This window comes from Phyllostomus discolor, chromosome 5, assembly GCF_004126475.2.
Source record: "Phyllostomus discolor isolate MPI-MPIP mPhyDis1 chromosome 5, mPhyDis1.pri.v3, whole genome shotgun sequence".
Classification (NCBI taxonomy): domain Eukaryota; kingdom Metazoa; phylum Chordata; class Mammalia; order Chiroptera; family Phyllostomidae; genus Phyllostomus; species Phyllostomus discolor.
The window spans coordinates 71,257,792-71,282,346 of NC_040907.2; the positions used below are offsets into that span (position 1 = coordinate 71,257,792).

Genomic DNA, 24,555 nt, shown 5'->3' on the forward strand with positions numbered 1-24,555 from the left:
ACGGCAAGAGGATCTCTCTTCTACACGTCGCTAGCGTGATCGCGGGCGCTACATACTGCGCCTGCGCACGGGCTGCGGCCTTTTCCCCCTACCGGAGCACAGCTGGCCTTGTGGGTCTGTGGCAAGCTTCGGACCTGGGTCTTTGATCCGCAGGATGGTAAGTGGGTATCCCGATCTCAGGACTACAGGTGAACGAGGGTTCCCTCACGTTGCCCTAATGCCAACCTACGCTCGGTCTCGCGCGTCCCAGGGGTCGGATGGCATTAGATTGCAGGCTCTGCCCTGGTTGGGCTGCCGCTCCCAGCGTGGCCTTAATGGCTGCCGCCCGGCGCGCAAGCTTGACGGGAAAGGGATTGGGGAAGAGAAAAAGCTGAGGCACGGATTGAGGGTGGGAGTGCGGTGAATTGGGTAGACAAGCTGAGGGAGTAGTGCCAGCTCATCCGAGGGGGGCCCGACAGGCGGCCGCGCTGGGGAGATTGCATTAGTCGGTCTCACACTAGCTGGAGGATGCCCACTGGAGCCGGGCTGCGGCTCCTCGTAGCCCGGCTCCATGCCTGACTGCTTCGTGACTTTTCCGGGAGAGCGGCGGGTGCTTCAGAAAGCCTGTATCGTTGGTCTGAGGAAGTCGCCTATCAGTCTTGACAGATAGAAAGTAGAAAAAGTGATTCTTGACCTTAGATGGTTTGAGATAAGCTGCACTTTACAAAAGTGACAGTTGTCTAGATTTGCTTCTGAAATTCAAGTGTTAGTTTGTTACATCTCAGATGTCAAAAGTATCATAGCCTAAGACATTTAATGATGTTCTTTTTTCTTAAAGGGGTTTGTAAAAGTTGTCAAAAATAAGGCCTACTTCAAGAGATACCAAGTGAAATTTAGAAGACGACGAGGTATGGTTGGGTTTTCATGTTCACAATATTAAAGGAATCTGCTTCGCAATGGAGTAGACTTTTTTTTCTTTTTTTTTTCCAGAGGGTAAAACTGATTACTATGCCCGGAAACGCTTGGTAATTCAGGATAAAAATAAGTACAACACACCCAAATACAGGATGATAGTCCGTGTAACCAACAGAGATATCATCTGTCAGGTAAGTTGCATTCTAGACACAAGCCATGATGGTAAAACCTCCCACCCCCTAACTCAGGGGGCTAGAGAAGTTGTACTTGGGAAATAAAAAGCGGGTGTGTGGATTAGAAGGTCCACCAAGTGTGAGGCCTGGCATGCCAAAAACATTGAGTTAGTTTATTTTTCCTTTTGTGGATCTTAAATTGGAGCCTGAGAAATTGGTTCTTTAAAAAATTACTCTGAAGATCAGCCGTTTTTTGACAATCCTGACCTAGTTTAGCCCCATTTATTTTTTAATTGGGGGAAAAGAGGATTAAAGAAATTTATGGTATTGCCACCATTTTGTGAGGGCGGATAAATTTGATACCAAGTAGAAGGTTCCTGCCCCATCCAACTCCAGGACAGTGATGGGATTTGCTATGGACTGCATCCTGGCGCTTGCAGTCTGGCCTGAGACACCTCATATCCACCATGGGTCATTGCAAAGATGAAATCTCAAGATTGTTCTTATTCCTGCTTACTGTTTGAAGTAGGTTTTAACTGTCATGTATGAAGTTGTCTTACATATCAAAGATCTCCAAAAAGTGGCAGCATGCTCCTAGAAGATCATTTTCTGGAATTTTACCAGGGAAAAGTTTTTTACTTGAGATTTTCTGGGTCTTTGCATGCAGGAGGCAGGCGTGCCAGTTTTCCAGGCAAGGAAATTTGTGGTTGAGAAGGCAGTGTCTTCCTCTGCACCTAGGTACAGACGACTAAACACTAGATGTCTGAAACATTTTTGAGCTTAAAATATGCTTAGTTCAAAAGATGTTTGAAATAATTGGGGATTCTTTTACCTTTTTAAATTGCCTCTAATTCCCAGCTAAGTCTTTTCGGTATTTAGAAGTAAGGAACTACAGTATAATTTATTTCAGAAGCATTTTTATATTCAGTGTCCCTTTGGTGATTTTGGCCTGACATACTGTGACATATTTACAGACTCATAAATGTACCTGCCATAGTGGATCAAACCATAAACTTCTTGGAGTTGAGTGGGTTTAACAAAGATAGATTTTAAGTGGTGATCTTTGTCAAGTTCTTTGAAAACAAAGTCACTTTCGACAGTGAAAGCGCATTACTAACCTGGTTTTTCTCTTATTATAGATTGCTTATGCTCGTATAGAAGGAGATATGATAGTTTGTGCAGCTTATGCTCATGAACTCCCAAAGTATGGTGTGAAGGTCGGCCTGACAAATTATGCTGCAGCATACTGTACTGGCCTGCTGTTGGCCCGAAGGGTATGTACAGGATTACTTTAATTGATGTATTTTGGAATTAGCTCATTGTTTGAAGTTGTCTGATAGATGTTGACACATGGATAAGATAACTTCAGCTGATGGGTCAAGAGAGTTCTTGATAGTGTGGCGTACAAGGGCATCATTAGGAAAGATGATTTTAAAAATACAGGGTTTGAGACAGCAGTGCATTTTCTGATAATTTGGGTAAGCAGTTTTCCTGTTTACTGCCCTGTTAGTTATATCTAGACCAGTAGAATTTTCTGCAGTGATATCTGTAATCTGTGCTGATAATGGTAGCTGCAGTCACATGTGGTTGTTGAGCACTTGGAGTGTGTCTAGTGCTACTGATGAACGGAATTCTTAACTTTGAATAGTCACTTGTGGCTCCTTAGTGGCTACCTTATTGGACAGATGTACTTAGAAATGATCTTGTGACCATAAGCATACATTAAAAATGTAGACTGCTCCAGATTTCAGAATCTGTTTTAATGAGATGTCCAAGTGATTTATATGCATGTTAAAATTTAAGAAGCCATGTCATAAACTTGGGGGGAAGGGGTTGTTTCAATCATCTTTGCCTCTGGGTGGCAGCATTTTCTGTAATATGCATAAAAGATGAAAGTGTGACTTTGCCTTATTTTTTTCTCAGTTACTGACCGTGTTTTGCAGTGGAATTATTAAGCATACGTCATTGTTGGGGACCTACATCTTCATTGGTTATGTGTTTGAGTGGGAGTGGAGAATATTGTCATTCTATAAGAGTGACTTGATGCAAAGGCTCTGCTTGTGAAACCATAGCTAGGTGATGTGTACTGAGAGGAGTTGCCCATATTAACATAGTGTAGTTAGAGATAGAGCCACAAATGATATTTTCATCCCAAGATCCCACTCAGAACTACATGTGATAACATTTAATATTTGGTTGTTGAATTAGTGCCAAAGACGACTGAGTAATAAAATTCTTAAATAAGATTACTTGGTGTTATGTAAGAATCAAATTTATGTGCCTCTTAATTGCTGCATAAATCAAATATGAACATGTGTCAGATTAAGAAGCTGTTGAATAATGTCGATACAGCTGGTGAAATTGAATGAAGTTTCTTTCTGTAGCATTTAAAATGGATATTTAAAAGTAGATTGGGATTAAAGGATAAGTAACTTGGAATTGTTTTTTTTGTTAGAGGTCATTCAAGTTGTGACTTGATGTTATTAGAGCTATTTGAATATATTCGGGCAGGTATTATACTGGCTTCTTTGTTAACAGCTTCTCAATAGGTTTGGCATGGACAAAATATATGAAGGCCAAGTGGAGGTGACTGGAGATGAATACAATGTGGAAAGCATCGATGGTCAGCCAGGTGCCTTCACCTGCTATTTGGATGCAGGGCTTGCCAGAACTACTACTGGAAATAAAGTGTTTGGGGCCCTGAAGGGAGCTGTGGATGGAGGCTTGTCTATTCCCCACAGGTAATGCAGCATTCAAGGCCTCATTGCCTGGACTGCAGTACTTCGCTGTTTCTAACTAGTTGGATTGTGGAGATTACTGAATTAGTTAAAAGTAATAATAGCTATCACTGTGTGCCTACTGTATGCTAGACATTGCAAAAGGAACCTGGCAGGGCAGAAAGGAATTTGTAATGTAATTTTCAAGTGAAGAGACTGGGATTGAGAGGTAAGTGAATTGTCCAAGGTTTTGGAGCCAGTAAGTGGAAGAGCCAGGGTTGGAACCACTATCTTTTAGGTGTAGCTTGGCTTTGGTTAGAAATGAGCAACTTGATTTCACCACCACTTCCTTTTCCCTTTCAATGCATTTTCTTTTTTTCATTCAGAAAGAAAATGGCTTTACTGAGTAATGGAAAAAAGTGGACTCTAGAAAAAGTTTGAGGAAAAAGGCTTAAAACAGATTTCTAAACTTTCAACTGGAAATAAGATTGTAGGCCGTGCTTAGAAGCTAAGTAGGTTTTAATTTGGTTGTTCCTTTAGTTTGAAATAATGATTTTTGTTATTGTGTAGATACATCTTAAAGTGATTTATCAGCTTTTTACGAATAATTTTAGTGGTTGGTGATTTAACCAAAAAAATTCTATCTATATATGTACTTATATTTATACGTTTATAAGCCTATAAAATGTAACCTAACTGGAACATGCTCTTATAATGTGGGGGAGGGGTTTTCATTTGTTTTTGAGGATCTGCAGCCCTTTTGGAGAGGCATCTATGTGACTTTGAATAAATCACTCTTATGTGTTCTGAGACACCACTGAGAAATTGTAGGATTTGGGGGGAGCAGTTTTGAAACTCTTTTTCTATGATAATAAGAACTAACATCATAGTAGTGAAAACCTTGGTTCATTTAATGGTTTTAAAGGTACTTGAGGCATGATTTTCTACTCTGGAATTCAGAGAATAGCTGCTGAATGATGATATCCCACCAACTGAGCAGTCAGTAGTTGGTCCTTTGGTTGCATATGATGCAATTAATTGTTTCAAGACGGGACTGATGGCAGCTACTGAAATGAATTCCTGTTAGTGAAGAGATTTCAATTAGTATATACTAAAATGTGAAAACCTTTTATTTTAGTACCAAACGATTCCCTGGTTATGATTCAGAAAGCAAGGAATTCAATGCGGAAGTGCACCGGAAACACATCATGGGTCAGAATGTGGCAGATTACATGCGCTACCTAATGGAAGAAGACGAAGATGCTTACAAGAAACAATTCTCTCAATACATAAAGAACAATGTGACTCCAGACATGGTAAAAATTTTATATGAAACTGGGTTTACTGTTTGTTTTTTGGTGGATACATTATATAGTTTTATTTTAGGTTCAGTTAAAAGTTGAATGTGGGTATGCGCATAGGTATAGACAGACTCATAAGCTGCCCTTGGCTTAAAATGAAATGGCACAAACCCAGGGTAGATTAAAGGATGAGGTAATAAAATGAGCTAGACTTGCCAGCATGCTTTCAGGAATCTTTTAGATGCTGAATGATGGCAGGTTTTAAGCATCCAAATCCAAAGCTTTTGGTGGCTTTTATGTATTTGGCTGTTCTGTATTTCGAGATTTAATTCCTGCTGTCATAGTTAATTTAATCTACTCTGTCTGCTTTGAGGTGCTAGTTATTAAACTTCATTTTGATACCATGGGGAAGAAAGGTTCTTCATAGCCAACAAGTGCTATGTTCTGGACTTGCTGAATGTCTCAGGCATATACACAGAAAAGGAGATGTAAGGATTCTAACATTAGTTCTGCATGATGCTGAAGAGGTAAAGGGAAACAATATTTGTAAAAGTGACTTTAATATTGGAAAGTTGGTCACCCCTAAAATTGAGTCTCCAGGGCTACCTCTGTGAACAGTTTGTAGTAATTGATGGTGGCACCAGTTTCGAAATTGTAGTGAAAAGTGTAGGAAAATCACACTGATTACTGTAAAGCTATTACAAGTATAAGTGGATGGGTTATGTATTAAGTGTTTTCTGTTAGTGCATGGTTTCTATTTTTGGCATAGCTTTGGTTATGAAGTTATTTTTAAAATAGTTATTGTGAAAAGATTTCTTTGTAATTTGTATGTTTTGTACAGTACATAGTATAGGGCAGGATAAACACCATAGGTTGAGTTTTGAACTAGGAAAAAGGTAGTTTTATATTGCTTATATAGAAGCATCTACTACACAGGAGTATATTCCCTTAGGTTACTGCTGATAACTGTCCTCATTCACCCTGCTAAAAAGGTCTTTTTGACTGATTCTACTTGACCTAACAAAATTTTTCTTCCTAAATGACTTCTTGCTCTGCTCATGGCATATATGCTCAGGACATTCTAAACTCTCACTCTGTGTTTTCAGGTGTCTATTTCCTAATGCTTTCCTGTATAGATTCTGTGCTTTGGCCAGAACACTCTTAGGTTAATGTACTTTGCAGCTAGCTCCTTAATTTTATCTATGGAAGCATCTCTCCTTATGCATGTACACTGAAGTCCTATGCAGACACCTGGTATGTTTCCAACAGGAAGTGTTTTTTACCTAAATTCTTGGTATTATCTACATAACTGATTGTGTTTCTTGCTTGTCTGATCTCTTGGAAGGAATGAACTGGGTTTAGATTAATTTTTTAATGTCTACATGTGATCAGATGGGTTTGTTAAATACAGTGGAGAGCTGTAATAGGGTGCTAAAAGAGGTGCAGAAATTAACTTTCAAAAGGAATTTAGGTAGTTCAGGTCACATGTAGCGAAAATTTTTGTTTTTTTTCCCTAAGCTTTACACAAACGCATGTAGTAATCTCCACATTGAATAATTTTAAAGACCTGGATTACCTGGCTCATTTTTTAGGGGGCTGCAATTCTTACTAGTTTTAATAATGAACACACAGTCATTTTATAGCCATTCTTCATGATGGTCTTGCACAGGATCAAGTCTTTTACAGTTGTCTCTTGAACAGTGTGGGGATTAGAGGCACCAATCCCCTTGTGTGTGCACACACAGTCAGAAGTCCATATAAAACCTTTGACTCCCCCAAAACTTTACTGCAGCTGTCCCCTGTGATCGAAAATAAGTTTTTCGATCCACAGATGGGAAACTCGGATATTGAGAGCCAACTGTATATTGATTGGAAAAAATCTGTATATAAGTGGACCTGCATATTTCAAACCTGTGGTGTTTAAGAGTTGAGGGCAGTAGTTGAAACAATGTAGAGTTGTAACACTGTTTTGTTTTTTGTTTTGATATGTTTTAGAACAAAATTTTCTTTTAAGATAACTAATTGTATGGCCTTTCAGGGTATTCTAGAGACATTTTGACCTTTCTGGTTCCAGAAGCCTAATATTACTGCCAGAAACTAGTGACTCCTAGTAGTCGTTGATATAAGAGGTCCCTGGTATATGATACTAGAAATAGCTTTGAAAGAACTATCAGATATTAATGGAAAATGTAAATCTGGGGAATGTGAGAGGACAAAAAAACTTGGCAATTGCTAATTGGCTTCTTTTTCTCTTTTCTTTTTTTTTTAAGATTTTATTTTCAGAGAGGGGGGAAGGAAGAGAGAAAGGGAAGGTGGAGAAAAAGGGAGAGAAACAATGTGCAAGAGAAACAGCAGTTGGTTGCCTCTCACATGCCCCCAACCCAGGGACCTGGCCCGCAACCTAGGCATGTGCCCTGAGCCTCAAACTGGTGACTTCTTGGTTCATAGGCTGGCGCTCAGTCCACTGAGCCACACCAGCCAGGGCTCATACACTCTTTTTTTAAAAATTGATTTATTTGAGAGAGAACATTGATTTGTTGTTCCACTTACTTATGCATTCATTGGTTGATTCTTTTTTGTGCCCCAACCAGGGATTGAACCTGCAACCTTGGCATATCGGCATGACGCTCTAACCAATTGAGCTACCCAGCCAGGGCAGCCCCATACACTCAAATCTTTTTATTTTTAATTGGAGTGACATTGGTTAATAAAATTATGTGTGTTTGAGGTATATAATTCTACAATACATCATCTGTGTATTTACCATCCCAACACTCAATCTTAACATCTTAAAGACTGTTTTTGGCATATATCCTCCCTTAAATGAAAGAATGTAGGTCAGGCAGCATTTTAAATGAGCATAAAATGTATTTCTACAGAAATCAATTTGCTCTAAGCTTGAAGGACTTAAAAAATACAGCTAAGTCCTCAGAAATGCATTCAAATTTCTCTTCAAGAAAATAATATGAATAATGTCAACTTACATTTCTTATGGTAAAAATTGGGAATTTTTTTAGGAAAAGAAATTTAGAAATTTAAGCAGATACCAGCACTGACCTAGTTGAGTGCCTTTTAAGAATCTGGCTTAGACAAAATTGAGCAAGTAATAGATTACAGTCTGTCAAGTTATTGTTTAGGGCATATGAAATGAAACCAAGTACTGTTTGCTTTGCTTTGTTTCAGATGGAGGACATGTATAAGAAGGCTCATGCTGCTATACGAGAGAATCCAGTCTATGAGAAGAAGCCTAAGAAAGAAGTTAAAAAGAAGAGGTATGCATCTTAACTGTTTTTTTTCAAGAGAGTTAGCAGGGTTCTCCGCCTTGTTTCATCTAACTCAGACTGAGTCAAGTGCAAACTCGATCACTAACTCTGCATGATGTTGCAGAAGTGAAGGGAACCAGGTTTGCTAAAGTAATCGTGGTGATAGAAATGTATTGGCCTCAGAAGCTACTGAGGTGGTCCATTCTATCCTAGAACAGTGTAACTACCAGTTACTGCTAATACTGAATAATTCTAAACATTGTACTAAGATGTTTATTTGATTTTTGGCACTGATAAAAGGACAGTATCACAAAAGTTGGGGTTTGGGAAAGTTAGCTTAAAATCATAAATAAGTACATGTATTAGAAATCTTACTACAAAGTTTCTTTTTTCAATCCAAGTCAGATATTTTCTATCCTCATTAGTTGTGGTTTTTAAACATAACACTCCTGTCTCTTTTGTTTTATAGGTGGAATCGTCCCAAAATGTCTCTTGCACAGAAGAAAGATCGAGTAGCTCAGAAGAAAGCAAGCTTCCTGAGAGCTCAGGAACGAGCTGCTGAGAGCTAATAAACCAAACCACAATTTCCTGTGCAAAGTTTTGAAATAATGATAATAAACTTATTAAACAAGCACCTATTTCGATGTTACGCTCTTGTCAGTAAAACTGTGGGAAATACCCTGAAATTGACAGACCTTTTCTTCAAGAAACAAGTATAACTTTTTCCAGAAAAAGATGTCTTGCATATTGACTCAAAAGTTCACACAGGCTTCTTGGGCTTCTGCTCTCCCTGAAATGAGTTATCCCTCACATTACATGGTGTACAGCTCTCCCTTAAAAGTCTGGCAAACAACATACCAATCTTCCACTAAGAAATATTTCATTTATCATAACCAGATGATTAGTGGGAAGAGTAGTTACCTTTAAATTAAAACTGGTGCTGGTCCATGCCTTTAATTTTTGAGAGCTGTCCAATGAAGGTCACAAAACTAAGATACTTTGATCAGGTGAAATTGTTGAGCAGAAAATAACTGGGTCTTTTCTCTAAAAGGTGTTTTGTTTTATGGAGATGTGGAAAGACACATCCCAGATCTCAACAAACATGAAAATCAGGAGAGGGACTCAAGTCTTCGTACAGCTAGTTTACATGAGAATCGCTGGATAAATTTACATGCCTCTAAAAATAGCCCTTTGTCCAATGGGAAACACTGGTGGTAAATACCAAATTTAAAAAGTTCTGACTTAGAGTATTAATGTGTCACCTCTCTGTAACTCAAAAATTCAAGATACTTGTGTCTGGCCTTAAGATGATCATTTTTGAAGGACTCAATTGGCAGGGTGATAACGGGATGAACCATTTGAATCTAAGGTGGAAAGCTCATCCGTTTTCCAAAAGTAGCAATTACATGTTGCTAAGAACACTTGATTCTGAATTTTTAGAGGCTCAGGAAGAACTTCAACATTCTGAAGCCACATGGTGTGGTGTCTTGAGTTGAAATGTGTTTTAAGTCTAATATAACAAAGCATACTATTAACATGTTTATAAATGAGTCATTTTAATTTACCTGTTTTGCAGATTTCTGTTAATGTGCAAACTTTACCATGCTAAGACATTAGTAAATTTATGTATAAATTTTAAACAGCAGCTTCAATGCAAACAATGTTTCCAGCAGTGGTATTTTGGCTAACATAAATCTACAAAATACTCTCACTGTTGATGTTTATGGAATGAGGCTTCACAGCATTATTTTCAGTCAAAATATTACACAGTGAATGTACTGAGAAATGTACCAGGGCTTCTGAAAGAGCAGGAACAATCTTTTTGGGCCTATTGATCTATACCTCCTGCCATTACTCCAGCAATTGACATTTTAAGATGATGGCTTCTTAGGACCAGGGGAAAGGAATTTTGTGTGACTGGCAAGGATTTGAATCAGAAGCCATTTTTTTAAATGCTTAAAATTTTCTAAGTTAAATTTCCCACAATGGTCATAATGTGAAAATGAACTAAGAGTCATTTGTGTAGGAAATTTTCTTCCACAGTAAAGTTTTTAGGTTATTTAGTATCAAGGAATGTTCCATTTCCATTTGATTTGCTGTGACTTTGAGAGCAATACAAGAATAAAGTTGCTTTTCTAATTCTTCACGAATCTCACTTGGAGCACCACGCAGTAGGTAGTCTTTGAGTAACTGACAGGCCTTTGCCAGGTTTGGTTGTATCACTTCAGAAGTGCACTTCATTGTACTCTGATCACAGCTAGTTCGACAGTCCGTGCCGTAGACACAGTCCAGGTCAGACTCACAGTGACGATCCTTTATAAGCTCTTTCAGGTTTGTCTCTGGCACAATTTTTCTCATGTCCACCATTTTCAAATCATACTTATCGTTATATCCTAGGTTTTTGGCACTAGTATCACACATGAGGAAGTTTCCATAGGGACCATGGAAAACGTCTTCCACAAATTCTAGTAGTCCGATGGCTATTTTAGCTTTTCTGGGCCACGATGGTGTGAACAACTGATCCATGCTTCTTCTGAACCCAGATGGAATGAAAAGTTCGATGACCCATGGAAGGCTTATTCCATAAAGAGAGGTATATTCAACACTTTCCATTACATAGAGATCACCACAGAATCCCATTAATTTGGGGGTATGTTCTTTATCTTGAAGTATCACCATGAGAAGAAACTCATTTAATTGAAGAAGTGCCCATGCTGACTTTGCTTCTCCCAAGGAAACCTGGCCATCTTTGTCTCCATCAGCCACTGTCAAGATGAGATTAACCAGTTCAGAGAGATTTCCCTGGTCACCCAATTTTGCCTGTAAAGATAAGATTTTAGCTAATTAAACAGAAGGAATGAAAAATATACTGATTTCCTTTACGGTGATTGTCATACTAAGTAATAATCTTGCTACTGAATCCCCTAAAGGAACTTTAAATATCTTCAAGTATTTAGGAAGCTTGCTAAATTAGAACTATGCTTTTTTTTTTTCTCCTCACCTGAGGATGTTTGTTGACTTGTGGGGGACTATGGGAGGGGTGGGGAGGGGGAAAGGGGGGAGGAGAGAGAGAAGTATCTATTGGGTGCCTCCTGCACGGCTATACCCCAACTTGGGATCAAACATGCAATCTAGGTGTGTGCCCTGACCATGGATTGAACCTGCAACCTTTTGGTGTATGGGACAATGCTACAACCAGCTGAACACCTGGCCAGGGCAGAACTATATTTTATGTAATTGCAGTAAAACTTGGCTAAGTCTGCTTGCTAAGAAGTGGCCACCCTAACTCACATAGCCCTCTCATTAACTGCATAAATACAGTTAACCAAGACACTATGTGATTATTTTGTCTTATTCATACATTTACTTGCAAAATTGCAGTGTAATATGCTCATATTCAGTTATAAGAAGGGTCAACTGAAAGTTATTTTCTATTTTGTAGTTATCATATTAACATAATTATTTTAAGTTACATTGTTCCAATACTGAAGGTTAAAAAGCATTTCCCTGTGAAGGTTCTCTGGGATAAAACAGTCTGAAAATGTAAACTGTCCAGAGAAAAGAAAGATTATAAGTGAAAATATAAGAGCAGTAACAATGAGAAAAGGGGATTCTTTCTAAAACTGTAATTATCTTCATCTTTTAATATTTCTAGTTAATTTCTGCATGAGTTTTTCTTTAAATTTTTAAAAATAATTTGCAAATCAGGGTGTACTAATTTTATTTCACCTTTAAAAAAATTGTATCAGTTACAATATCAAACTATAAAGCAGCCTATCTATTTAATGAACTCCACTCTCATACCTGGACATTTTTAGTTATTTTAATGTTAAACATCTTCCACACATTTTTTTTCTTTGTTGAATTATTTCTCTCAAGACAGAGTCCCTGATAGAGGTAAAAAAAAAAAAAAAATAGCAACATTTTTGTGGTTTAAAACAAGGTCCTGTCAATTCATCCAGAAGAGTGTACCACTTCACACTGACAACATGTGAATGGATATACTTACTTTAAAGAGACTGTAGACCATTTCTTTGAATTTCTGTACAGTAGTTCCCCTCGTTGGTTTATCAAATAACACTATTTCTTTTCTTGGTTCCAATTCAGTTCCAAAATCAAGATGAAGTGCTTGTTCCATCTGACATTTCACAACCCCTGGTAGATTATCCCAAATCCCTAAATACATCTATGTGAAAGAGAATGGCAGGTTATACTTTAGGCGTAGTAGAAAACTCTACCTCAGTATTTTTAGTGTCCTCCTCTTCTGAAAACACACATAAACAAACAAGCAACAGAGCACTGAGATTGTGACTTTCTTTTTAATAGCAAGCTGAAAACCATACTCTAAAGCTTTTTTCCTTAATTTTTTAAATTACAGAAGTAATATATGCCTAAATATATATATATATATATATATATTTTTTTTTTTTTTACTATAACCATCAATTTTATTTTCCATTTTTGTTATTGTGGTAAAACTACAAAACCATACAATTTGGTATTTTAACCATTTGTAGTGTACAGTTCAGTGGTATGACATCAATGAAGTTTTGCTACCATCACTACCATCCTTTCCAGAAGTTTTTTCATCTTGTAAAACAGAAACTCTATACCCATTAAACAACAACTTCTTGTTAGCCTTTTTCTTCCAGCCCCTGGCATCGCCATTCTACTTTCTGTCTTTATGATTTTGACTACTCATATAAACAGAATCACACAGAATTTGTCTTTTTGTGGCTGCCTTATTTCACTTAGCATTATGTACTCAAGGTTCATCCATGCTATAGCATGTGTTGGAATTTCCTTCCATTTCAAAGTTGAATATTCCATTGTAAATATAATATTTTGCATTTCCATTCATCTGCCAATGGACACTTGGGATGCTTCCATGTTTTAGCTAATGTGAATAACATTGGCATAAACATGGGTGTCAAATATTTCTTCAGGACCCTGCTTTTAATTCTTTTAGGTATATACCCAGAAATGGAACTGCTGGATCATAATGTCATTCTATTTATTTTTTCCCCAGGAACTGCCATACTGTTTTCTGCAATGGCTGCATCATTTTACATTCCCTCCAACAGTGCACAAGGGTTCCAGTTTCTCTACATCCTCGCCACACTTGTTATTTTCTGTTGACAACAGTCCTTTCCCTACTGAATGGTCTCAGCGCCTTTGTCAAAAATCATTTGGTCATATATGAGAGGGCTTTTTCTCTATTCTATTCCATTGGTTTATACGTCAGTCTTGATTCCAATAACACTCTGTTTTAGTTACTGTAGCTTTACAGTAAGATTTGAAATTACGAGTGTGAGTCCTCCAGCTTTGTACTTCTTCTCAATATTGTTTTGGCTATTCAGGGTCCCTTGAGATGCCATATGAATTTTAGGACAAGTTTTTCTATTTCTGCAAATATTGTCATTGGGATTTTGATAGGGACTGCATTACTTTGGAAATCACTTTGGGTAATATTAACAACTTAATATTCAGTATTCCAACTCATGAACATGGGATGTGTTCCATTTGTTTGTCACTAACTTCTTTCAGAGGTTTTCATTGTACAAGATTTTCACTTCCCTGGTTAAGTTAATCGCTGAGTATTCTTTTGGATGCTATGTAAATAGAATGATTTTCTTAATTCCTTTTTTGGATTGTTCATTGTTAGTATATAGAAATGCAACTGAGTTTTGTGTGTTGACTTTGTTTCATGCTACTTTGCAGAATTCACTTATTAGCTCTAACAACTTTTTTGTGTGGAATATTTAGGTTTTTCTACATCAGATCATATCATCTGTCAACAGAGATCATTTTATTTCTTGCTTTCCAATTTGGATGCCTTGTATTGGGTTGGCCAAAAAGTCTGCATGTTTTTTTCCATAAAATAAAAGATATATTCTTTTCATTTTCACCAATAACTTTACTGATTTGGATATTTTAAGTATGTCAGCTATCTCCTGCATGGTATAACTTTGACTGTTCTCAGTTAACTCTCAATTTGATTGCTGTCAACTTCAGCTGGTCTACCTGACCATGGAGCATCATCCAGTGAGAAATCTCTAGCACAAAACCTTGCAAACCACTTTTGACACATTCTATCAGTCACAGCCCCTTCCCCATACACTGCACAAATCTTTTTATGCATTTCAGTTGCATTGTTACCTCTCTTAATATAATAAAGCATAATATGCTGAAAATGTATATTTTCTTCCATCTTCAATATTAAAATGACTACACAAAAATTCACCAATTTAGATTATTTTTTAATGCATGTTGCTTTGGCAGCTGTCAAAATACAATCTAGCAAAATGGTTTCAAATGAAGTTAAAAACAACTAAGTGTAACTAGAGCCAGCTTACAGAAAAAAAAACGAACAAACTTTTTGGCCAACCCATTATTTCTTTTTCTTATCTAGTTGAGCCAGCTAGTAGCTAGAACTTGTAGTATTTTGTTGAATAGAAGTGGCAAAAGTGGGTACCCTAATCTTGTTCCTGATCCTAGAGGAAAAGCTTTCATTCCTTCACCATTGAGTATGATGTTAGGTACGGGTGGATTTTTCATATATGGATTTTACTATGTTAAGGTAGTTCAATTGCCTTTTATTCCTAATTTGTTGATTGTTTTGATCATGAAAGGGTGCTGAATTTTGTTAAATACTTGTTCTATATCAATTAAGATGATCCTTCTTGCCCTGGTTGGTGTGGCTCAGAGGACTGAGTGTTGGCCTTTGAACCAAAAGGTTGCATGGTCAATTTCCAGTCAGAGCACATGCCTGGGTTGCAGGCCAGGTTCCCAGCTAGAGTATGCAAGAGGCAGCCAATTGATGTCACACATTGATCTTTCTCTCCCTCTCTTTCCCCTTCCCTTTCCCTCTAAGAAGTAAATAAATAATTTTTTTTAAAAAAAGATGATCCTTCTCTTTTTCCTTTATTCTATTAAGGTGGTGTATTACATTGATCGATTTTCCTATGTTGAACCATCCTCAAATTCCAAGAATAAACCCCATTTGATCAGGGTGTATGATCCTTTTTAATACACAGCTAAATTTAGTTTCTATTATTTTGCTGAGGATTTCTGCATCACTGTTTGGCAGGGATACTGATATGTTTTCTTGTACTGTCTTTATATGGCTTTGGTATCAGTAATGCTGAGCTTATATGATGAGTTAGAAAGTATTCCTTCCTCTTCGATTTTTAAAATGTTATTTACTAATTTATTCTTAGTGGGGGGACAGGAGGGAGAACAAGAGGGAGAGAAACACTGATGTGAGAAGAAATATCAATCAGTTGCCTCTCTTATGCGCCCTGACTGGAGACCAAACCTGCATGTGCCCTGAGCGAAACCAAACCAGGCCTTTTGCTTTGTGGGGTGATGCCCAACCGAGCCACACCGATCAGGGCATCTTTAATTTTTTTGGAAAAGTGTGAGGTGGATTGGTGTTAGTTCTTTACGTGCCTGGTAGAATTCACCACTGAAGCCAGCAGGTCCAGATTCTTGTTAGAAGAACTTTGCTTACTGATTCAGTATCCTAGTAGGTATATAGTTCTATTCAGATTTTCTATTTCTTGGTAAGCTTTGTGTTTCTAGAAATTTGCCCATTTCATCTAGGTGATCCAATTTGTTGGTGTACAATTGTTCATAGAACTATAGAATCAGTAGTAGCATCCCTCCTTCATTTCTGATTTTAGCAATTTGAGTCTTCTCTTTTTTTCTTAGACCATCTAGCTAAAAGTTTGTTGATATTTTATTTTTAAGTATATTTTATTGATTATGCTAATACAATTGCCCCATTCTTTTTTATCCCCTTTCTCCCCCTCCACCCAGTACCTCCATTCTCTTTAGTATTCCCCACCCCCTTTGTTCATGTCCATGGGTCATACATATAAGTTCTTTGGCTTCTCCATTTCCTATACGATCCTTAAGCTCCCCCTGTCTATTTTGTACTGACCATTTATGCTATTTATTCCCTGTACCTTTTCCGCCATTCTCTCCATTCCCCCTCCCCACCAATATCCCTCCATGTGATCTCTATTTTTGGGATTCTGTTCCTGTGCTAGTTGTTTGCTTAGTTTTTGTTTTTTTTAGGTTCAGTTGTTGACAGTTGTGAGTTTGTTGTCATTTTACTGTTCATAGTTTTGATCATCATCTTTTTCTTAGGTAAGTCCCTTTAACATTTCACATTATAAGGGCTTGGTGATGATGAACTCCTTCAACTTGACTTTATCTGGCAAGCACTTTATCTTCTCTTCCATTCTAAATGATAGCTTTGCTGGATAGAGTGACCTTGGATGTAGGTCCTTGCCTTTCATGACTTGGAATACTTCTTTCCAGCACCTTCTTGCCTGCAAGGTTTCTTTTGAAAAGTCAGCTGACAGTCTTATGGGCACTCCTTTGTAGGTAACTGTCTCCTTTTCTCTTGCTGCTTTTAAGATTCTCTCCTTTCTTTAATCTTGAGTAATTTATAATTATGGTGTGTCTTGGTGTGTTCCTCTTTGGATCCAACTTGTTTGGGACTCTCTGAGCTTGCTGGACTTGTATATCTATTTCCTTTGCCAGATAGGGGAAGTTTCTTTTCATTATTTTTTCAAATAAGTTTTCAATTTCTTGCTCTTCTCTTCGCCTTCTGGCACCCTTATGATTTGGATGTTGGAATGTTTAAAGTTGTCCTGGAGGTTCCTAAGCCTCTCCTCCTTTTTTTCAATTCTTGTTTCTTCATTCTATTCTAGTTGAATGTCTATTTTTTCCTTTTGTTCCAAATTGTTGATTTAAGTCCTGGTTTCCTTCCCTTCAATGTTGGTCCCCTGTATATTTTTATTTCACTTTGTATAGCCTGCAGTTCTTCCTTTATTTTGAGGCCATACTCAGTTATTCTGTGAGCATCCTGATTACCAGTGTTTGGAACTCTGCATCTGACAGGTTGGCTATCTCTCCATCACTCAGTTCTAATTTTGGAGATTTGATCTGTTCTTTCATTTGGACTGTATTTCTTTGTCTTGGTGTATCTATTTATGTTCAAAGGGGTGGAGCCTTAGGTATTTGCCAGGGTGGAACAACCCACGTCACTGCATTGTGGTGCTGTATGTGGGGGAAGGGTCAGAGAGGGAACAATGCCACTTGCTCAGCTCTCATTCCACTTTCAAGAGACTGGCAGTTTCAACCACCACCACAACCCCCACAAGTTATTACAGCCAAAAGTTCTGAGGTTTTGTTTTCCTAGTGCTGGTACTCTGGGTTGTACAGTGTATCTTGTTCCCCAGTTGTTCCTCCCATTTTATCCACACATGAATGTGGGACCACCTGGTCTGCCAGCTGTCATCTCACCTGCCTGGTCCACCAGCTACCACCTTGCTGTTTGTCCTCTCCACCCTGACTGCCTGTCTCTGCCCCTCCTACCAGTTTGGATGAATGTTTCTTCTTTAACTCCTTGGTTGTTGGATTTCCATATAGTTCTATTTTCTGGCAGTTCTAGTTGTTTTTTTGTTTGTGAATTGGTTGTTTCCTTATTTGGTTGTGTGAGGAGGTAAAGCATATCCACCTATGCTTCTATCTTGGCTGAAACTATATCTGGTGATATTTTTAAAAAAACAAACTTTTGGTTTCATTGACTTTCTCCATTGTTTTTCTAGTCTTTATTTCTTTTACCTCTACTATAATCTGTATTATTTCTTTTGTTAGCTTTAGAGTTTAGTTGTTCTTTTCTATTCCGTAGGTTATAAAACAAAGTTGTTTATTTGAGACCTTTCTTGTTTCTTAATGTAAGCATTTACAGCTATAAATACAAATTTTAAAAAGTAAAATTATACAAAAGGATGAAAGGCAAAGTCCTGCTATATCCATTTTCCTAATCCCATTGCCCAGAACTGGTTGCTATCAACTATTTTGCTATTTATCAAACTAACATTATATGGTGCTTACTATGTACTCTGGTCTACTAATTTATTTGATTATTTTACTCCTTGTAACAATGCTATAAAGTAGATACTATTATTATTCTCAAATTCCTGATGGAAAACTGAAGCAGGGAGAGGTGAAGGTAACACTTAGCATGTTGAAGGTAACACAATAGTGGCAAAGCCAGTGTTTGAGCCCAGGCAGTGCCTTCTTGCTTATATATAAAAAACAAGTAGTATTATATTAGTTAGTAATAATATTAATCTAAAAAAAGCAGATTATATCACTGCCCTGCTTCTAATCAAACCCTCTAATACAATTTGAATCAAGTCCAAAAGTCCTTTCCATTTGATGTTAGGCTTCATATGAGCTAGCCTGGCCTTATTCTTTAATCTGATCTTCTACTGAGTATTCCTGAGTCCCTATATTCCAGCTACAGCGGTCTTCTTTCTGTTCCTTGAACCTATCAATCTTATTTCTGTTTCATGACCATGACCTGCTTCATTTGCTCTTGGTTCTGTTTGGAACGAATGCACAGATCTTCACACAGTCAGCTCCTTCACACACCCCGAGTCCCAGCTCAGGTGTTACCATGGACAGGCCTTCCCTAACCACCTATCTAGACTGGGTCCTTCTTCCATCCCAGGTCACTCTCTAACACATTATCCTGTTTCATTTTCTTTACAGCTTTTAGCACTGTCTGAAAATGACCCTATTTATTATCTCTTCTTTCACAAGACACATAAGGCACAGGAGGCCAGAGGCTTTATCTGTCTTGTTCTCCGTGGTCTCTCACAACGCCTTCAGCAGTTCCTATCATGTAGTAGTTATTCACGTGTTAGATTTTGTTTCAGAAATCCTCTTAAACAGTGTTAACATTGTAACTTCAAATATATTTTAAATTTCTATAGTTATAAGAGTAATTATAGAAATTTACATTGGAAATTTAGAAATAATATAAAGAAAAAAGATGCCCTTAAAAATTATGTAATATTCCACTGCCCAAGGATAATTGGTGTTGGTTTGTTACAGTTTCTTCCAGCCCAATAGTATTCTACTGTTCTAATTCATGTTTGATGATAAGTGAGGCAGAACATTTTTTTAAGTTTTTAAAGATTTTTTCATTTTATTTATTTACTTTTAGAGAGGCAGGAAGGAAGAAAGAGGGGGAGAGAAACATCAATGTGTGAAAGATTCAGGGGCCTCTTGCACACACCAACCTGTGACCCAACTGGGACCTGGCCTGCAACGCAGGCATGTGCCTTGACTGTGAATCTAACTGGTAACCTCTTGGGTCACAGGCTGGTGCTCAATCCACTGAGCCACACCAGCCAGGACAGAACATTTTTTCATTATGTTTATCAGTTATTTATAGTTCTTCTTTTGTGACCTAGCTCATCCTGTCTTTTTCCCATGCCTGGAGTTTAATTTTTCATTAATATTATCTTAATAAGGTCTCCCCTGATCACCTCCGCCAAAGCACATCTCCACCATCTGTGCACTGTCCATCAATTTGCCTTGTGTACATCCTTATAAAACATATCATATTTTGTAATTATCTTGCTCATATATTTATCTATAAATGGTTTATATCCCCCGTGCCTCTGGGATAATGTAAGATACATAAGGGAAGCAATCCTATCTATCTTAATCACCATTGTATTCCTAGTAACCGAAACAGTGCCTGGAGTATGGGACAGGGGACTAATAAACATCTGTGGGATGAGTGAATCAAAGCACACAAAATTGAAATATATAAGATGTCCTGAAGCTCTGGTTCAAGAATTCTTTTAATAACCCTTTAATTTAAGTTACATTAGAGTGTACCATCAATCTGGAATGTTTATTCATAATGTCCATACCTGATTGTTGGGCTTGGTAGACAAGCATTTTCCAAAGTAAAGAGTTTCTGTAACACAAAGGCTGTTACATGCAGGCCCATCAATAACGCCAGTCTTGTACTTGTCACACTAAAAACAGGACATAAAGTAATTAATAAAAAAATGTTCACAAGAAGAAACACAATAAAGACACCATAAAGAGACATCTATATTCTCTAAGAGAAGGTTCCACAATAAAAAGGACTCTGGCTTTGGATATGGGCGGGCTTGAATTTTAATCCAAGCCTGCTCCTCACTAGCTATGTGATGGTGAGAGCTCTTGTTGCAAAAGGTATGTGCAGAATTCTCAAACTTCTTTCCATTTAACATGGTCTGAGGTGGTATGGTATCCATTCTCCAAGAATAGGAACACTCTACTTTTTAAAAATGGCTCTGGTTTTAAAATAAATTAAAAAATAAAGTTTAAATTATCAAAAGGCTTTAAAATAGAAAAATAAAATTACCTCTGTCATCCTTGAGAAGATCCAAAAACAAGAAATAATCTGGGGGTGGTAAACTCACGATACAGTGTACAAATGATGTGTGCCGTGCAATTGTGCACCTGAACCTGTACGATTTTGTTAACCAGTGTCACCCCAATAAATTCAGTGAAAAGGAAAAAAGGAATAAAGTATAAAAAAAGAAATTCCAGCTCTATCTTTGATAAAATGAGGTACTAATGGAACCCTAAGACACAATACATGAGAATGGCCTGCCAAGTTCAGTGAAAATTACACCTGCGTCCAGAAGCACACTAAGATTAAATACCTGCCATGACCTCAATTCTCAAAGTTGGCAAAACACTGCATAGGTGGTACATCTGAAGAGAAGAACCATCAGCCTAATTTGCAATGAAGGTTTAAGGGGCACAGCTGTGGGAACTTCCAAGGACTCTATTTGGCATCATGAAGTCTCAGGGCAAGGCAGTGATAAAAATCCTTAAAATGTTACCCATGTTGGAGGTAGTAGTCTGTTAATGAACTACGGGTTACGAAACACTCTATCATGAGCGTCTCTGTAGTTGCTAGGGAGATACACAAGCTGAACCAATCTGTGTGTCTGTCTTTCTGTTTCACCTGTGTTCTTTTGCACACACACAACACAACACACATGTAAACTCTGGACACAGAAGCTTCACTACAAGTTCAATTCATGGTCCCAGCTGCTTCTAAAAATTCTCAGTAATGAGTAAATAATCAAAAGAAAATAAGCATGAGATCTGTACAGCACATTTACAAGAAAATAGAAGAATGGAATAGAAAAAGCAAGTGTCTCATAAATACTTTCCAGGAAAATGCTGCCTCATAACAGAGCAAACATGGCTATGAATTTGAAGGACTTAATGAAACAGTTTCAGACCTCAACAGAAAATAAGTGCTCAGTAACAGCAATGATTGTTTTACATAGCCAAACTTTCCTCCAAGTAAAAGGCATCAAAAGTTTTTGAAATGTAAGGACCAGAAAACACAACACCCAATAATGTCTCTTGAACTATTAGAGAATGAATTTCAGGCAACCAAGATTTGAATGGAGAAACTAAACATGGACACCAGTTGAAAGGGAGGACTGGGATGAAAATCACCCAGGAATCTATTTCTTGACAAATATTAATAGGGTGTCTGATGGTTAATGGATGTTACTATGTGTCAGGCACTGTCCCAGTGCTATACTCTTATTATCATGAAAACAACCGTCATAGCCATAGAATCTATTGTTATATCCACTGTAAAATAAAAAAACAAGTATCTGTTAAATAATTCACTCGAGGTCACAGAGTTACAAAATGACACCAAGATTCCACCCTAGGCAGTCTGGTTCCAGAGCTCATTCTCTTAAGCAATACTGTATATTGTTTAGAATGTTATTATTATAAACTGTACTAGTAAAAGTAATAAAATTAACAAGAATCAAGAAGGGACATGTAAGAAGATGGCATGTGGCAAAAGGATGTTCATTTCCTTATCTTTACCATCCAAGGTCAAAAAATAACATTTACATTTAGTAAATTAAATTATAGAGACAGAAATACATTCAAAAGTATAAAAATGATCACCAGAAGAACTAATAATAATAATACATTGATTACAATTAGGTGGAATAAAGAAGATGGGATGATGTATAATAATTTTATCATTGATTGTAATAGGGAGTAAACAGATATGGTCTAAAGAAATAAAGTACATTTTTATAAGTATAATACGGCCTGGCCTGGTAGTTCCATTGGCTGGAGCATTGTCCTGATACACCAGGGTTGCAGGTTCTATCTCTGGTCAGGGCGCGTACAAGAATCAACCAATGAATGCATACATAAGTGGAACAACAAATTGATGTGTCTGCCCATCTGTCTCTTTCTCTCTTCCTCTCTCTCATCAATATAAAAAGTTATAGTATAAAACTAACCACTGGAAGAGCTAAAAACAGAATACAAACCTTCCTAAATTATCAGAAGGAACATGCATAAAACAACTTAAAGAAATAGACAACCTATAGAAAAAGATAGAAACCAATCTTTAAAAATATAAAGTAGGTCATAAAATGTGATACAGAACTAAGTCATATCTATAAACGTCAATGGGATAAGTTCACCTAAATAAAAATATTCTGAAAAAACAGTATCAAAAAAGTTGAAAATAAAAAATGGTACAGATATATCAGCTCAAAATGGAGATTGGAAGATGAAGATGAGAGGAATTCTCTCAACTACAGGAATATAGCCTTTTATTTTTATTTTACATTGGTTAATTCCTTAATTCTGCTTTCTTTAGATTTTTTCTTATATTTTCAATTTGTAATTCATCCATCTGTTTTGTTGTCATTTACTAATGTAATTAAGACTTCACATTCTTCTCTAAATAGTTCTTCAATTTTATGTTAGCTTTAGTTTCTGATGTATTTTGTTTTATTTTAATTGATTTTAGAGAGAGAGGAAAAGAGAGAGAGAAACATTGCTTTATTGTTCCACTCATTTATGCATTCATTGATTGATTCTTATTTGTGCTCTGACTGGAGATCGAACCTACAACCATGGTGTCTCAGAATGAAGCTCTAACCCACTGAGTTACCTGGCCAGGGCTCTGATGTATTTTTTAAAATGTTATTATTGTTATTTCTTAGATACTTACTTTTTTGATTTTGTACTTTCTCTTTGACGGAATAATTAAAATAATATTTAGAAATTTTCAGACAGATTTTTATCAATCTCAAGTTATGTTGTATTGCGATTGGAAAATATTGTTTCTCCCATTTCCACTAAGTGTAATATATAAAGTTCGTGTCTAATACTTTCCACAGTTTGCTACAAGAATAAAATAGCCTTGCTAGAGATGGAGAGCCCTGTCCATGTGAAGAGTTAAGTGCCGGCACCTAGGAACTGCTGCCCTTCAGTTATCATTAGCAGAGGAGTCCCTACAAGAGCGCTTGACCATGCCTGCCTTCTCCTTCAGACCTGGTTGTAACCACGAATATTAGGTTTCATCTTCATAGGATAGGAAGAGCGGAGCTGCAGAGCGATAGTTCCTAGACTCAAGTTTCAGGGAGACCAGAGAGAGATGCTCAATACTTTTTTCCCAGGTCAGTTTCTGGGGATTTTTAGGAAAATCATCTTTTTGGCATCTTTGCTTGGCAGCAAAGGGCCATCGATTTTATTGGCATGTTTCTTTACTGAGGCAAAAGGTGGTAGGAGTTCTGAGGCCTTATGCAGGAGCTGGTAGGGTTTCCAAGAAATTAAGACTGCATAAACCACATCCCCTGACCACAAAGAAATGAGAAATCAACAAGAAAAATCATGTAAAGATAAATACAGATATGGTTGGAAACTAAAAAACACATTTCTTATCTGTTGTAAGGGGCGGGGGAGGTTAGGGGTGGAGGAATTGAGCACAAAGGAAAAAAGGACTCATGGACATGGACAACAGTGTAGTGATTGCTGGGGGGAGCGGGGTATAAGGGGACTAAATGGTACTGGAAAAAATACAATAATAAAAAAATTAAAAGCACATTGCTAACTAATTTGTGGACTAATGGAGAAATCACAATGGAAATGCAAAATATCTAGAACTGAACATCAACAACGGTATACATAAAACTTGTGGGATGCAGCTAATGCAGTTCTTAGAGGGAAATTTTCCTTTAAACACAATGATGAAAAAAACAGGAGACAGTATAAGTAGTTAGCACTCAAATAAAGAGGCTTAATAACCAAATGATCAATAACATCAAATGCTAGTTCTTCAAAAACTTTAATAAAAGAGATAAACCTTCAGTACGACTGATCATGAGAAAAAGAGAAGGCACAAATAAAGATGACTAGAAAAGAAAGGGTTGTAACCATGAATAATGTTAACAATTCTATGGCAATGCATTTGAAATAAGCATTTTATCCTGAAAAATATAAGTAATAAAAACGATGCAAGAAGAAATAGAAAATCTGAGTACGACTT

At 37.2% G+C, this 24,555-nt stretch overlaps 2 protein-coding genes and 2 non-coding genes across 6 annotated transcripts in view; 3 read left to right on the forward strand and 1 right to left on the reverse strand.

The window, feature by feature from the left end:
* Positions 1 to 22: 22 nt before the first annotated feature.
* RPL5 (ribosomal protein L5) lies at positions 23 to 23,611 on the forward strand. 3 transcript variants are annotated; one of them, XM_036026431.1, is made up of 8 exons: positions 23 to 157; positions 818 to 887; positions 970 to 1,085; positions 2,207 to 2,341; positions 3,606 to 3,808; positions 4,923 to 5,100; positions 8,269 to 8,388; positions 23,600 to 23,611. In XM_036026431.1, the coding sequence occupies exons 1-7, from the start codon at positions 155 to 157 to the stop codon at positions 8,368 to 8,370; spliced, it is 807 nt and encodes a 268-aa protein (XP_035882324.1). In that variant the 5' UTR covers positions 23 to 154; the 3' UTR covers positions 8,371 to 8,388; positions 23,600 to 23,611. The 3 variants fall into 3 exon arrangements, with proteins under 3 accessions (XP_035882324.1, XP_028367220.1, XP_035882323.1); XM_028511419.2 differs by lacking the exon at positions 23,600 to 23,611 and adding an exon at positions 8,818 to 8,984 and having other exon boundaries at positions 8,269 to 8,357; XM_036026430.1 differs by lacking the exon at positions 23,600 to 23,611 and adding an exon at positions 8,818 to 8,984 and having other exon boundaries at positions 8,272 to 8,357.
* Positions 4,754 to 4,849, forward strand: LOC114498280. The gene has a single exon (XR_003684717.1). It is a non-coding gene; the product is annotated as a small nucleolar RNA SNORD21 (small nucleolar RNA).
* On the forward strand, positions 8,436 to 8,568 carry LOC114498285. The gene has a single exon (XR_003684722.1). It is a non-coding gene; the product is annotated as a small nucleolar RNA SNORA66 (small nucleolar RNA).
* Positions 8,786 to 24,555, reverse strand: part of DIPK1A (divergent protein kinase domain 1A) — a 124,054-nt gene continuing 108,284 nt past the window's right edge. Inside the window, exons 3-5 of the mRNA XM_028511416.2 lie at positions 20,099 to 20,206; positions 12,358 to 12,534; positions 8,786 to 11,168 (exon numbers count right to left, since the gene is read on the reverse strand). Of these exons, the coding sequence (XP_028367217.1) occupies positions 10,356 to 11,168; positions 12,358 to 12,534; positions 20,099 to 20,206 (1,098 nt within the window). The 3' untranslated portion in view covers positions 8,786 to 10,355. The remainder of the gene's footprint in view (positions 11,169 to 12,357; positions 12,535 to 20,098; positions 20,207 to 24,555) is intronic.